A 16,423-nucleotide genomic window follows, 5' to 3' on the forward strand; every position below is an offset into this window, starting at 1 on the left:
GAAGGCAGCAATCCTGGCTGCTTGTTTCTGTGTTGCTTTAAAAGAAAAAAAAAAGGAATTCAAACCACACTGTAGTTATCTCCGGGGACCACTTGGTCCCTCAGATACTTACTGGTGTTGATACCATGTTCTCCTCCCTTTTGAAGTATTGTAGCTTTAATTGTATACTGTCCATAACATTCTCATAAAGTTGGTTATAGCCACACCATGCAGTAATATTTCTGGCTCGCACATAGGGCTAAAAAATAGTTAATTTATGGTGTCTGAGTTTTACAGACAATGCAGATCTCTTTTATAGGTCACGCAAAAAATATTTGCATACAATAAAAGTATTGTATCTTACATAGGTTTCTTCAGAATTAAATGAATGTATGCAATATATATATATATATATATATATATATATATATATATATATATATATATATATATATGTAACGGCTAGGGTACTTACCACTTTTTAAACTGGCGACTCCTAGAGACTGCGCAGAATGCAATGTTAATCGACTAGCATTATCTTGAATATAGACCATTGTTGTCATTGGGTATACATTAGCTTGAACAGGTAATTTAGCCATAGTTTGTCGTGGCTGAATCTGTGAAAAATTTGTATGGTGAGAATAAAAATACCGGGTAGGCAGTTGTGATTCTATTTATTTTAACTAAAGTTCATATCAGAACCAAATTACATATTTTTAAACAATTTTAATACTTGCGCACCTTTTTGCACCAAATACATTACTGGAGCTTTGTTTTCTTCTATAGAAGCACCTAAATATTTTCAAAATATACAGTATACCATTCTTTTGCAATGCTTAATTAGGTCACAAAAACACGGTCACCTCAAAACTGGCATCTTACATAATTAGCATGCTAGAGATTTTCCTATCCTTAATGAAATAGTACATTTGGCTGTTCCCATGAGAAACAATTAGTTAACAGTTTGTAAGCATTTCCGAACAGTAACATAACCTAATTAATCATTGTTCCCAGAAGGAGGACGGGAAACACACACTACATGGTATTAATAGATTATTAACTTAAATACAACCAGTTACCCATTAACTTTTTAAAAGTAAAAATGTTTTCTCTGGCCAGGTGCTGAAAGCACTAAACATTGAGAATATGACCACATGTTTGAAATATGAAGTATCCAGGGACAGTGTCTGTACATTCTTCCTACTTACCAATTAGACTGTAAGCTCTTCAGGGAAAGCACTCATTTTCCTAATGTTACTTTTATGTCTGATGCGCTTATTCCCATTATCTGTTACTGTATTTGTATTTATTATTTATATTATTCTTACTGTATGTCACATCTATTACTGCTGTGAAGTGCTATGCAAATTAATGGAGCTATATAAATAAAGGTATACAGGCATACCCTGGTTTAAGGACACTCACGAGAAAGGACATATCGCCCAATAGGCAAACGGCAGCTCAAGCATGCGCCTGTCAGCACGTCCTGAACAGCAATACCAGTTTCATACCTGTACCGAAGCCGTGCGCAAGTGGGGAGACTACAGAGCATGTTACAAATGCGTTATTTACATCAATTATGCACGTATGATGATTCAAGTACAGTACATGCATCGATAAGTGGGGAAAAGGTAGTGCTTCACTTTAAGTACATTTTCGCTTTACATACATGCTCCGGTCACATTGCGTACGTTAATGCGGGGTATGCCTGTACCTACACACATACATACATACAGCTTTTCCTAGTGTATTTTTTAAGGTGCACAACATGCTCAGGGAGTAGGATAGCAACATTGCAAGTTAACCCCGGATTAGAATTGCTGCTTTAATGCAGCACTTTCAAGAAGTAAAATATACAGTACTTTACCTGGTATCCATTTAGATCAGTATAAAACCTATTTTGGCTGTTTATGTCTGAAGTTATCCTCATCACAATCTCACGATTGAATTCTCCTCTTATGTCCACAATGTTTGCTATTTCTGGAGATTGTCCTTCAAGGCCTTTTGTCAAAACAAAATACATATTATGTTGGTAATGTATTTCAATTATAATATAGGATATCCTTTTTAGATACAAAATCCCCAACAATGTAAAACACACAGTAGATCTTTTTAAAGTATGCATACTGCAGTAGCAAATAAGTCCAAAAAAGCATGCAATTATTTTTTATCTGAGGTACAATAGAGGAAGACTTGACAAACTCACCCTGAGAGGTTTTGAAAGCTCTATCAACTAAAATTTCAACTATAAATGAACTCACACTTCGGTATTTTTAAAGCTGCAATACGTGTTTAATTTAAACAAATAACAATCTAATTATTATAGGATGGAAGTAGTCGGGCTCCGGAGCTGAACTGTGTTAATTTCAGCTTCGGGAACCGCTGCTTCTAGAGATCCTGACCTTGGTAGGGGGTGCTAGTATCTCTGCTCAGATTAAATGTCCCAGTCATACAGACCAATAGGAAGCCACACCAGATGACATCACGGCTTCCTATTGGCCGTGTTATGACGGACATTTAAACGCTACCATTATGTTACTGTAGGTATACAGATTTTATAACTACAGAGATACCAGCACCTGGAAGTAACAGGGCCTGTAACTCGGGAAGTAAGGGATCCCCGAACCTGAAATCAATGCGGTTCATCTCCGTAGACCCCCTGCCACATTACTGTAACGTTAGAATTTTAATAAACCCCCGCAATCGCCTGTGAGAGGTGCGCAGTTAGAGTGACTGATTCAGCCTCTCTCTTATTGCGTGTCTCTTACAGACAGGCAGACCCCGGTAGGATTAACACAGGAGGGACCCCTGCTGTGTTAATCCGATGGGCCATTATGTCTGCAGTGGACCATCTAGGACCACCACACGGCATAACGCAAAATTTACACAGGTAAATGGTCGAATAACAGCAGCTGCATCTGTACTAGATATGAAGAACAGTTTTAAGCAACTTACTATTAAGACATCATCGATATTACTTTCAAAAATATATTTCAAGTCCATATACTGTATTTATTGCATTCTTAGATTAAAAGTAAAGCTGTAGCAATATGGCGGATATCCATTGTAATTTTGCTGTTTACACAAGAGGAAATTACTCCCATCTTTTGATTATCTTTTCATTTTTAATCAAATGCAAACTCAAAGCTCTTTCCCTAGCGTGAACAATCGTTACCTGGGCAGTCTTTCCTCAAACAAATTTTCCCCATGTATATAATTTTGCTAGCTCTTATGATGCTGTAGCAATAAGGTGGCTATCCATTGTAATTTTACTTCTAACACAAGGGAAAAGGACTCCCATTCTTTCTGATTAAAAATTAAAAGATAATCAGATGCAAACTCAGAGAGCTCTTTCCCCAGCGTGAACAATTCTTAGCTGAACAGTCTTTCCTCATAAACAAGTTTTCCCCTACTATATCATTTTGCTAGTTCTTTTATGACGTAATTTTTTATTAAGGTGACCAAAACAACACTATTTTCAAGGGGTAGTTTTATTAGATAAGATGCAAAATGTTATGCATGACTAGGTTTTGTTTTTTTTATAGCTCATAAACGGAGTACTTACTGTATGACAAGCCTGCTAACGACAATACTTCATTGAAGACTGACCTAAATGTGTCCTATTAAACTCGTAGGTAGTCCACTTATTATTGCTACAGAAACACAGCTGTCTGTATTATTTATATTAAACCTCATTTACCGGCTGTCTATCCCAATTTACCCAAGCCGTTATGCAGAGAAATTGTACTCGGGTATCATTTCACAGCCTTACTTAATCTAGTGTCATCATATACTTCTTTAGGACATCTCCAAGTAATTTTAGAAACAAATTGAAGAGCAGTAGCCACAGTACATAACCTTGAACCACACCACTTAAAATGAACATATTCTACTAATGACATACTGCCTATTTAATGTATTCTCAATTCAAGTACAATAGTAGTTTGGGGTATTTTGGTTCCAAAGTAAAAGGTGTTAATGTTTACTGAAACTAAAGCTGATCAGTAGATGTTTATAAACAGACACAAATCACAACATATTTCAGACAAATATTGGACTCAGAAAAAAATGAAACAACTAATTGTGTACAGTATTGAGGTCACATACCAACTAGTGCACATAAAAACATTAAAACAATGTAGCGTAGTTGTATTTGGAAGTACTTATTGCATTTACTGGACTATAAACAGCATTAAATAAAACATTAAATGCAGGTACTGCAATAAGAAAGGAAATGCATAAATTCAATGTAAATTCACTATTTATAAAGGAAAGGTATACAGGGATACACAAAATAAGTAAATATGGGAAGGATGTTGATCAGGGAGTAATCTGATTGCCAATTCTTGAAGCAGGAATTTATTTTTCCCCTTATGAGAGATCATTAGATGATAGTTCACTTCTGGATCAATATACAGCAAGTATAAATATAGGATAAAGTATCTGTCGTCTAAATTTAGCATAGGTTGAACTTGATGGACGTATGTCTTTTTTTAATCTCACCTACTATGCAACTAAAGCAGGCATGTCAAACATGCGGCCCGCGGGCCGCATGAGGCCCGCAACGGATATTTTTGCGGCCCGCTCACAACCAGCGCGGCGGTCGTGTGTGTCGGCGAGCGCGTGGGCGGCGGTTAAAAGTTTTGGCCGTGGGAGAAAGCGACGCGGGTGTAGGGAAAGCGAGCAGCACGGGCGGGAAGTAAAATCTGTCCTGCAGGGGCTGGAGGCGTACGGTGGCCGGGTGCAGTCAATCTGCACTCGTGCCGTGTGTGGGAGGACACGGGGGCGGAGTCAAAACCCCGGCGGAGAGACTGCATTCTCCTTGAATGGTGTGTGTGTGTCTGTGTGTGTGTCTGTGATGTGTGTGTGCTCCATAACCAGATACCACTCACAGACCTTTTCCAGGGAAGGAAAAGCTGGCCTGCTGGGACTGGAGTCGGACGGTGGCCGGGCACAGTCATCCTGCACACATGCCGTGTGTGGGAGGACAGCGGGGGGCGGAGCCAACAGCTGAGATAGCTGCAAAAGACATCTGTGAGACTGCCTCCTGCCTGGAATAAGGTAAGGACAAGGTGGGGGGGAGAGAGGATGATGGGGCATGGGGGGGAGAGAGGATGATGGGGCATTGGGGGGGGGAGAGAGGATGATGGGGCATGGGGGGGGGGAGAGGATGATGGGGCATGGGGGGGGGGAGAGGATGATGGGGCATGGGGGGGAGAGGATGATGGGGCATGGGGGGGGAGGATGATGGGGCATGGGGGGGATATGATCATGGGGCATGGGGGGAGATATGATCATGGGGCATGGGGGGAGATATGATCATGGGGCATGGGGGGAGATATGATCATGGGGCATGGGGGGGGATATGATCATGGGGCATGGGGGGGATATGAACATGGGGCATGGGGGGGAGATCTGATCATGGGGCATGGGGGGGAGATATGATCATGGGGCATGGGGGGGGGGATATGATCATGGGGCATGGGGGGGGTGGATATGATCATGGGGCATGGGGGGGGGGATATGATCATGGGGCATGGGGGGGGGGGGATATGGATCATGGGGCATGGGGGGGGGGGAATATGATGATGGGGGGGGAATATGATGATGGAGCATGGGAGGGGGGAATATGATGATGGGGCATGGGGGGGGGGATATGATGATGGGGCATGGGGGGGGGGGGAATATGATTGGGGCATGGGGGGGGAATATGATGATGGGGGGGAATATGATGATGGGGCATGGGGGGGGGAAATATGATGATGGGGCATGGGGGGGGGGGAATATGATGATAGTGGCATGGGGGGGGGGAATATGATGATGGGGCATGGGGGGGAATATGATGATGGGGCATGGGGGGGGGGAATATGATGATGGGGCATGGGAGGGAATATGATGATGGGGCATGGGGGGGGGGAATATGATGATGGGGCATGGGGGGGGGATATGATCATGGGGCATGGGGGGGGGGAATATGATCATGGGGCATGGGGGGGATATGATCATGGGGCATGGGGGGGATATGATCATGGGGCATGGGGGGGGATATGATCATGGGGCATGGGGGGGATATGATCATGGGGCATGGGGGGGGATATGATGATGGGGGGGGGGGGAAATATGATGATGGGGCATGGGGGGGGGGAATATGATGATGGGGCATGGGGAGGGGGGGGGGAATATGATGATGGGGCATGGGGGGGGGGGAAATATGATGATGGGGCATGGGGGGGGGGAATATGATGATGGGGCATGGGGGGGGGAATATGATGATGGGGGCATGGGGGGGGGAAATATGATGATGGGGCATGGGGGGGGGGGAAATATGATGATGGGGCATGGGGGGGAATATAATGATGGGGCATGGGGGAATATAATGATGGGGCATGGGGGGGGGGGGAATATAATGATGGGGCATGGGGGGGGGGGAAATATGATGATGGGGCATGGGGAGGGAATATAATGATGGGGCATGGGGGGGGGGAATATGATGATGGGGCATGGGGGGGGGGGGGGGAAATGATGATGGGGCATGGAGGCCAGCCTGGGCAGATAAAGATGGGAGGCAGGGGGGTGGGGAATACGATGATGGGGCATGGGGGCCAGTCTGGGGAGATGAGATCATGATGATGGGGGGAGGTGGGGTATTTTTTAAATGTATTGGGGAGGTGGGGCTATTTTTTTAATGTATTGGGGAGGTGGGGCTATTTTTTAAATGTATTCGGGGGCGTGGGGTATTTTTTATATGTATTTGGGGAAGTGTGGGGGTATTATTTTAATATGTATTCGGTTAGAGTGTGTGTGGGGGGGGGGGGAGAGAGAGAGGGGGAGAGAGAAGAGGGGATTGAGCGAATGGGGGGGGGAGAAGGGAGATGGATGGGGAGACAGAGAATGGGGGGGGAAGGGAGAGAGAATAGGGGGAGACAATGGGAGAGGGTGAGAGAAAATGGGGGGGAAGTAGAGAGAGAATGAGGACAGGGCCGCCAACAGGCCGGGAGTCAGTCAACCACCCTCTCTCTCTCTCCCCCACCCTCTCTCTCTCTCCCCCACCCTCTCTCTCACTCCCCCACCCTCTCTCCTCTCCCCCACCCTCCCTCTCTCTCCCCCACCCTCTCTCTCTCTCCCCCACCCTCTCTCTCTCTCCACCACCCTCTCCCCTACCCTCTCTCTCACCCTCTCTCCCACCCTCTCTCTCTCTCTCTCTCTCTCTCTCTCTCTCCACCACCCTCTCTCTCTCTCTCTCCACCACCCTCTCTCTCTCTCTCTCCCTCTCCCCCACCCTCTCTCTCTCTCTCCCTCTCCCCCACCCTCTCTCTCTCTTTCTCTCTCCCTCTCCCCCACCCTCTCTCTCTCCCCCACCCTCTCTCTCTCCCACCCTCTCTCTCTCCCACCCTCTGTCTCCCCCACCCTCTGTCTCTCCCCACCCTCTGTCTCTCCCACCCTCTGTCTGTCCCACCCTCTGTCTCTCCCCCACCCTCACTCTCTCCCCCACCCTCACTCTCTCCCCCACCCTCACTCTCTCCCTCTCCCCCTCGTCTCTCTCCCTCTCCCCCACCCTCTCTCTCTCTCCCTCCCTCTCCCCCACCCTCTCTCTCTCTCTCTCCCTCTCCCTCTCCCCCACCCTCTCTCTCTCTCCCTCTCCCCCACCCTCTCTCTCTCTCCCTCTCCCCCACCCTCTCTCTCTCTCCCTCTCCCCCACCCTCTCTCTCTCTCCCTCTCCCCCACCCTCTCTCTCTCTCCCTCTCCCCCACCCTCTCTCTCTCTCCCTCTCCCCCACCCTCTCTCTCTCTCCCTCTCCCCCACCCTCTGTCTCTCCCACCCTCTGTCTCTCTCCCACCCTCTGTCTCTCTCCCACCCTCTGTCTCTCTCCCACCCTCCGTCTCTCTTCCCACCCTCTCTCTCCCACCCTCTCTGTTTTATCTTAACTGCACTATACCCTACACCGAAATAACCTATTCTGCTTTCTTCCCAGATCTGGACTCAAGTTTCACCACGGGAGACATCGGAAGACAGGTAGAGAACACCTCCCCTCCAGTATAGTACCTTGAGGGACTGCGGATCAGGTAAGATCCCAGGTGGGATTGCTGCTTTGGAAATTGTTAAGAGGGGGCATCCTGACACTGGTTAATGTGTTCAGAAGTCATTCACTGTCTGGCTTTTTTTTTGGTTCGGTTAGTGAGGTACACACACACACACACACTCACCACACACACACACACACAACTTTTCGAAATAAACCTACGTTTCTATGAAAATGTAAGTTGTTTTTTTTTGCGGCCCACCTAGACTTAAACTTTGTTTATTTGGCCCTTGTTAGCATTTGAGTTTGACATGCTTGAACTAAAGTAACGATGTTTAAAAGTAAACAGTGATGTTGAGGTAAGCCATTGAACGTGTACATTTAATTTTTCCAGAACATTTGCTGTATCTGCAATACAATTTTTGCCAATATTAGAGTAGACACTACAAACCCATATAAAAACCAGAACCTCAAGAATGTGAGACACTAAATAAAAAAAGGTTTCCAAAATGTGCTTGTAGCACATTTTCCCCCACCCTAAGGCCCATAATATAGTGGGCGCACGCGGCACTTATAATTGGATGTGGTTAGCCAGCCATTCTATGCTAGGGCCGCGCGCGCACGGCAGTGAGCGTGGAGCCGGCCATAGGGGGGGAAGACTGTGAAAACTATGTTTCGCGCCGCTACCCGCTCACTCTGCAATGTATGTATGTGTACAGTATATGTGTTTGAATGTGTATGTGAACATACTCCTTCTTTGCTTGCGAAAACGTGTATTTTTCTTGCAAACCATCCCATCACTTTTATAGATAGGTAAGTACAGTAAAGCAATACATTTCTATTTGAAGAAATCAATACATACATGCTTATTTGGTGGGATCATTTACTCCATGATAAGATTATCACATAAGAGTGAATACCGTTGTTAAATATGGAAAAACACAAGTCCTACTCTGAGGGACTCAAAATCTGCTGTATGTCTGAGATTAATGCCATACAAAGTACAGTAATAGTGAGGAAATCCGTGTAAGCAGGAGATCCTGAGCAATAAAATACATTATCTTTATGTGATATGAACATGCAGAGGCTGTAAAACACAGCACTGAAACGATCATGAGTATTATGTTTGTTGTTTTGTAATTATTTCATTTTAATACTGTACCTACATTCAGTATCATCAATGCCCCTGAAAACTTGGCTTAGTGTTCAGGTAAATACTGTATGACTGTCTAGTCACCATAGCCACAGTTAATTTAATTTCAGAAGTAATTTACAGTATGTAATGACATTACCTTTAACATACATGAAAATATATATCACAAGAAATGTATTGAAGTGTCTTAATTATTAGTAATATATAGTCATGCATTAATTATTAGTAAGTTACCCTGGCGATCAGAGAAAGTGCCTTGGTTTGGCCGCATGTACGCAAAGTTCCTATTATTTAGATTAATAGAAATCTTTGCATTTGTGTTAACAGAAATAATCTACATGAAATATATCACTTGTTTATTAACAAGATCCAGAAAAAGACACAACTGGGGAAAAACAACAACGCCTCCAGCTATAAGAGGATAGTGCATCCCATTTTTATTTTAACATGACGTACACATCAGATATTCATCTAATACATTATTATAATAAATGAACAACACAAATCTGTACACACACATATATACAAACACAGAGACCACTGCAAACCTGTTGATCCCGGCAGCACGGACCGTACACACAAAAAGTGTGCGTCACGTGCACGCGCATTTGCACAGGCGCATGCGCACCCACTCCTTCTATAGAACAAGCCTAAGTGAGATCGTGTTGCTACCGGTGTATTCTGATGCATACCCGTGAGGTGGAACATGAGGCCGGAGATCGCTGCGATGGTATAGGGAGTACATCAGGACACGCTATACGGATGGTTCATTGTCAGTGGTAGCGACTGCAGCAAAAGAGGATCCTGGTGCGGCCAGGATGGACCTCAGGGAACTTCTTTGGATAGTCATATTTCAAGCAGTACACCAGAGTTGTTATAATTGGGGTTTATTGGGTACACAGCAAGATAACACAGGATACAGTCCCTGAATATAGTACAAGGCTTGAGGCCTTGAATACCCCTCCATATAACTTAGCCCATAATAGGGCAAGGCCTCAGGCTACTCCTACTTGGGAGAGGCACTCTGCTGCGTCCTCATAGCATGGAGGGCAGCCCAGAACTCCCACTTAAACCATTACTCTAACCTATAGAGGGGAAAAAACCTCCTTCCTTGGGAGTAAGCCGGCCTACCTACTGTAATAGACCCCCCTTACAACAACAGGCTACTCCTGAACTTTAGTGAGAACACACACAAAACAATATACAGGCATACCCCGTTTTACGTACACTCGCAAGTACGTACATTTTTTTTAAATTGCACCTTACCCCCTGTGTACGTACACATGCTTCGCGAGTACGGACACCAGGGGGCGGCGTGTGCGCGCTGCGGCGGTGTGCCCTCTCTTCCTCTCCCCGGCTCTTACTTCACCTGGCTCCCCCAGCTCTTCCATTCCCCGGCTCCCCCAGCTCTTCCGTTCCCCGGCTCTTCCGATCACCCCCCTCCCTCTCCCGGGCTCTTCTGATCACCGTCCCCTCTCCCTGGCTATTCCGATCACCCCCCGCCCCCTCCCCTCTTTCCCTGGCTCTTCCGGTCACCTTACCCTCTCCCTTGCTATTCCGATCACCCCCCCCTCTCTCCCCGGCTCTTCCGATCACCTTACCCTCTCCCTGGCTATTCCGTTCACCCCCCCCCCCCCGGTTCTTCCGATCACTCTCCCCCCTGGTTCTTCCGATTACTCCCCCCCCACCCCCCCCCGGTTCTTCCGATCACAGCGTGCGTGTGCCGCCTCTGACTGCCATGCTTCTGCCGCCCGCAACCTGCACGCTGCTTGAGGTAGGGAAGAAAGGGAGGAGGGAGATGCAGGGGGTGGTGTGATGTGAGGGACATGGGGGGGGGGGGGGTGTGATGTGAGGGACATGGGGGGGTGATGTGAGGGACATGGGGGGGTGATGTGAAGGACATGGGGGTGGGTGATATGAGGGACATGGGGGGGTGATGTGAGGGACATGCAGGTGGGGGGTGATGTGAGTGACATGCAGGTGGGGGGTGATGTGAGTGACATGCAGGTGGGGGGTGATGTGAGTGACATGCAGGTGGGGGGGGTGATGTGAGGGACATGCAGGTGGGGGGGTGATGTGAGGGACATGCAGGTGGGGGGGTTATGTGAGACATGCAGGTGGGGGGGGTGATGTGAGGGACATGCAGGTGGGGGGGTGATGTAAGGGACATGCAGGTGGGGGGGTGATGTGAGACATGCAGGTGTGGGTGATGTGTGAGGGACATGCAGGTGGGGGGTGATGTAAGGGACATGCAGGTGGGGGGTGATGTGAGACATGCAGGTGGGGGGTGATGTGAGGTACATGCAGGTGGGGGGTGATGTGAGGGACATGCAGGTGGGAAGTGATATGAGGGAGATGCAGGGGGGGTGATATGAGGGAGATGCAGGGGGGGGTGATATGAGGGTGGTGATATGAGGGAGATGCAGGGGGGTGATATGAGGGAGATGTGATATGAGGGAGATGCAGGGGGAGGTGATATGAGGGAGATGCAGGGGGGTTGATATGAGGGAGATGCAGGGGGAGGTGATATGAGGGAGATGCAGGGGTGGTGATATGAGGGAGATGCAGGAGGAGGTGATATGAGGGAGATGCAGGGGGGGGTGATATGAGGGCGATGCAGGGGGGGTGATATGAGGGAGATGCAGGGGGAGGTGATATGAGGGAGATGCAGGGGAGGGTGATACGAGGGAGATGCAGGGGAGGGTGATATGAGGGAGATGCAGGGGAGGGTGATATGAGGGAGATGCAGGGGAGGGTGATATGAGGGGTGCTGGAGGAGATATGATTTTACCCGTGCGGCCCGATTTTTTAAAATATTTATAGCGGGGGGGTCTTTTAAAAATGTATTGGCGGGGGCATTTTTAATATGTATTGGCGGGGGCATTTTTAATATGTATTGGCGGGGTGGGGTTACATGTATTTAGAGGGATGGTTTTTTTTGGTATGTATTTTGTGGGGGCACTAGTAAGAAAAAAATCAGCTGACATTAAAGATTTTCTTTCTATAAAGCCTACTGTATTTATTTTGGTTACAAATGCATTATTTACATCAGTTATGCATATATATGATGTCTGCAGTACAGTACATGCATCGTAAAGTGGAAAAAATGTAGTGCTTCACTTTAAGTACATTTTCACTTTACATACATGCTCCGGTCCCATTGCGCATGTTAAAGCGGGGTATGCCTGTAACAGACCAGGCAGGAAATACTCCCAACACTGCCCACTCTTTACGGAGACTTACAGTGTTAGACGGGACAAAGAATCAGTAGTCCAAGGGGACTTGACTACATCCTCACTCGGGATTTGAAAAGCCCTCACTAACCTGCATGAGTGCATAACATCCACCACATAGTTATACAATGAAAAATAAAATGCAGTAAACATTTCAACATAGTATACAGTACTGTAAGACCATAAGTAATAGTGACCAGGGTCAGGCTTGCGTACCAGGTTCCTACCCACAGAGGCTCACTAGCTGAGTTCCCTCTCTCTGGTTTAGCGAAAAGGCCCTCCGCCTCCTGCTCGGTAGAAAAGTGACCTTCCTCCCACCAATGATAAATTTGTGACTCCACTTCCAGTTCGCACCTGGTCCGTTTTAAATATGTACATACACCCTAAATAGTGGATCCCACCATGGTAGAGATTCGGTCCCTTCGAACACTATCTGTCACACGAGGTAGTTGTCACAGTATGAATAGCCAGGGTCATTATGGGAGTAATAGGGCGAGGGGACAAGGGCTTGTCACTGTGGTCACTGTCTTCTCCCTTGGGACTAAGTTCGGGACTGGCCAGAACAAGGCATAGGGGCCGAACGGAGTGAGTCCCACACTCCAAAGTAAAGTTTCGCTGGGGAGTTAGGGCTTCGTACCCCAATCGGGGTGGCAACTGGAGAGGTCGTCCGCATCATGACCTGCAGCTTTCCACGCCTAGGAGCGGAAACAACTGTAGCCGAAAGCCTAGTAAGACCTCCCATGGCCCGGATTTCAGCAGAGCGGCGTTGTTGGTCATACCCCTGCTTCTATGCCCATCAGTGCTGCAAGAAAAGGTCCTTTGAAGATGCACTCACCAAAGAAGCAGGGGCGGGTACAGCAACCGTAAGGACAGCAGTATCAGCCGATACCGCTAGCAGAGATTTCTCCGCACTGATCGCCCTGTCGGTGTGCTCACCGTAGGTAGTAGCCACATAGGCCATGGCTCGACCTCTGGCCTCGCAGATGGCTTTGCCCTGTGAGCAGAGCTGCAACATCCCTCTGCTGACCTCAGTTCCCAGTGCACCCGCCCCAGAGTCCATACTTGGAGGCCTATGGTTTTCACATTGGATGTCAGGACCAAAGAGGTGCTGAAGCATGATCCAGAAATCAGCATGAGGGGCCTCGGATGGCTGTCCAACCATCTCCACTAGTCGTTGGAGGAACCTAGTGATATCAGGAAATCCCCCGGTGTTCGGTAGGGTCTTGAATGTCTCCGCTCCAGGGCCCTGGAAGTGGAGATACGGTGCAGTACATACTGAGCACCAGGAAGCGGATCCCAGTGCAGGTCCTACCCGCTCACACAACAGGCAGACCAACCTGAGCGAGTCCTCCCCATTGTGGTGTAGTTGTAGCAACCCTCCGGGGAGAACAAAGTGAGTGCCTTTCTCCTCTTCCATCGTCAAAGTTGGTTGGGGAAGGAGCGAGTAGGCATGCGTCCGTGTAGCAGTACAAACACGTGCGACTATGGTTACGTCCCCACATCTGCGGCTCGGTAGCAGGTAAGAACTCCTTTATATATGATGTGGTGGGTTCTGGGGTTAGAGCTTGCTGGGATTGTGTGTTTATTCATTTTAATTTTAAACTGGTATCAGTTTATTGGAGGTTAGTGGCCCCTCCTCCCAGGGTTTAAGCTCACCCCATAGCCACTTTTTAAGTAACAGGTTTTTTCATGTTCCTGTGCAGGACAGGTCCACTGAGGCCATTCTCCCTCCAGCAGAGGTAAATGAAAATACATACTGGTCATGCCGTGAAGTGGCTGCAGACTTATAACGCTTTGGCCAAAGGGTTTTAACGAAATGACCCATACTCATGAGAATACTAACATTGAAGTATTTAACTATGTATTTTGTCACATCGGATGTAGCATTGGGTATTTTTGTCTTTTGTTGTATTCGTTCCCTTTTATTCCTTTCACCCCTCATGTTTTGTTAACTGTATAGTAAAAATGTAAAAGTTTATCTGTTTAAAAATTTTAAAATAGAAAATAGAGGAAGAATAAAAGATAGTTTACCAACTTTAAAATGGCACACAGCAATTACTTTGTATATTTCAAAAGTAACCATATGAATATTTGGATAATAATGTAATTGTTTGCAATATACTGTGCTGGTAACGTATATTTTGTGTGTTTTATGTATATATTTTCCTCAATAAAAATAATCTGTGAGGATCCCTAGAGATCCAATATATCACACACGAGATATTATCACATAAAAGTGGTTTATTGGGCCCAAAAGGCATACATATATCCAACGTTTCGTTCTTCTGAAGAACGTCAGGCATATGTGTGCATTTTGGACCCAATAAACCACTTCTATGTGATAATCTCTAGTGCTGTGCCGGTATATTGGATATCTAGGGGTCCTCACCGCCTATCACTATTTACCCTTTACCGTGCACCACACTTGCCTCTGCTGAGGCTTTTCTTCAGTGTGTGCTGCCATTCTCTCTATGGGCCTTATTCAGAAAGCCTCGATAAGGCCCTTATCGAGCACTTATCGACCAAAATGGCTACTGGTATTCAGATAGCCTCAATAAGTGCTCGATAACGGCCTGTATCAACGCAAAATTTTATCTCCGTCCGAAATTCGCTGACTGAGCAGCGATCAGGCCCTTATCGACCATTTTCGGAGGGTTGATAAACTCCCGCTATTCAGAGACCCGCGAGTCGGGTGTCGCGGCCCATCGCAGCCCATCACAGGCCTAAAAAACGATTTTCTCCCCAAATCCAATTCCCCACAAAATTGTTGGACAATTGGTGGGGAGATGGCCTCGCTGAGCTGCGATGGGTCGGGACTTAGAAGAAATCAGGCCCTTTTCCTGCCTCGGATTGATGCCGGGGGTCTACGGAGCTGATAGCCATTAATAGCAGCTCCGGACCCCCCCGGCATGCATCCGAGGCAGGAAACATGAATGTACAGCAACTTCATTTCCTTAGCGGCTAACCGCTAAGGCAATGAAGGGGTTAAACACCCGTGCCAGGCTTACTGTAATAAACATACAGTACAATGCAATACTGTGGCTATCGGGGGTGGGTGAAGGGGGAATTTGGCCCTTAGTGGCTGTTTAGGCATTGCGGGGGGGTTGCGGGGGGAGTTAACCCCTTCATCACCTTAGCGGTTAATACCGCTAAGGTAATAAAGGGGTTAACCCAACCGCTACCCCCCCCCCGCAAGGTCTAAACACCCATCCTTAGGGCTAATACCCCCTTCACTCACCCGTGAGGCCTAAGCACCCACCCCAGACTGACTATACCCACCCTATACCCATTGAGTAGTATAGTGGTACATCATACCCATATAATAATAATATGGGCATGATAAGCCTCTGTAGCACTCAATGAGCACCCTAATAAAAAATACAGTAATACACAAGACACACAGTAATAAAACCTAACTATACTCCCAAAAAACACACTTCACTAAATAAAATCAGTAGCCAGCTAATCCAATCAATAGAAGCAATTACAACATCAACAATGAATGAATTAAACCATTACCCAATCAAACCAATTAATCCCTGAAGCAACTCAAAATGAATAGTTACACTAACCAATGTAAACAATGAATTAATCCTACATTAATTAATGTAACCATTAAAAGACAAATAAATACATTAAAACTATCTCTGAAGTATCCATAAAACACATGAGCTAACATAATATAACTTTAAGTACAAGCGAACACAAATCGCAAACCTTTTAATACATTAACCATAAACAAACAATCACATCCACATCAATAACAAGCGAGAAATGCCCCCCAAATATTGGCATAATAATGTATTAATCTGTACCCGAAAGATCAGTCAATGTGCCTCCCCCAAAAAATCAAAAAACACACCCAAAAATTAGACCTGTAAAAAGAGACATTTACAAACATAGAATATCTTACTTACCATTAGAAGCGGTGGCCCTCCGACTCCCGGGGTAACAGGAAGCTCACGTACCTTGAAGGCCTCCAACAGCATCCGATGCCATCATCCATCAGGATCCGGCTCAGGTACCCCCAACTTCTTT

The 16,423-nt window shown here is 46.5% G+C and overlaps 1 protein-coding gene across 2 annotated transcripts in view; it reads right to left on the reverse strand.

The window, feature by feature from the left end:
* MAN2A1 (mannosidase alpha class 2A member 1) overlaps nucleotides 1-16,423 on the reverse strand; it is a 316,852-nt gene that overhangs the window by 50,512 nt on the left and 249,917 nt on the right. For both annotated transcript variants that reach the window (XM_075601938.1, XM_075601947.1), the window contains exons 17-18: nucleotides 1,847-1,980; nucleotides 455-596 (exon numbers count right to left, since the gene is read on the reverse strand). In XM_075601938.1, coding sequence (XP_075458053.1) covers nucleotides 455-596; nucleotides 1,847-1,980 — 276 coding nt within the window. The remainder of the gene's footprint in view (nucleotides 1-454; nucleotides 597-1,846; nucleotides 1,981-16,423) is intronic.

The sequence above is a fragment of the Ascaphus truei genome, chromosome 1 (genome assembly GCF_040206685.1).
Source record: "Ascaphus truei isolate aAscTru1 chromosome 1, aAscTru1.hap1, whole genome shotgun sequence".
NCBI classification, from domain to species: domain Eukaryota; kingdom Metazoa; phylum Chordata; class Amphibia; order Anura; family Ascaphidae; genus Ascaphus; species Ascaphus truei.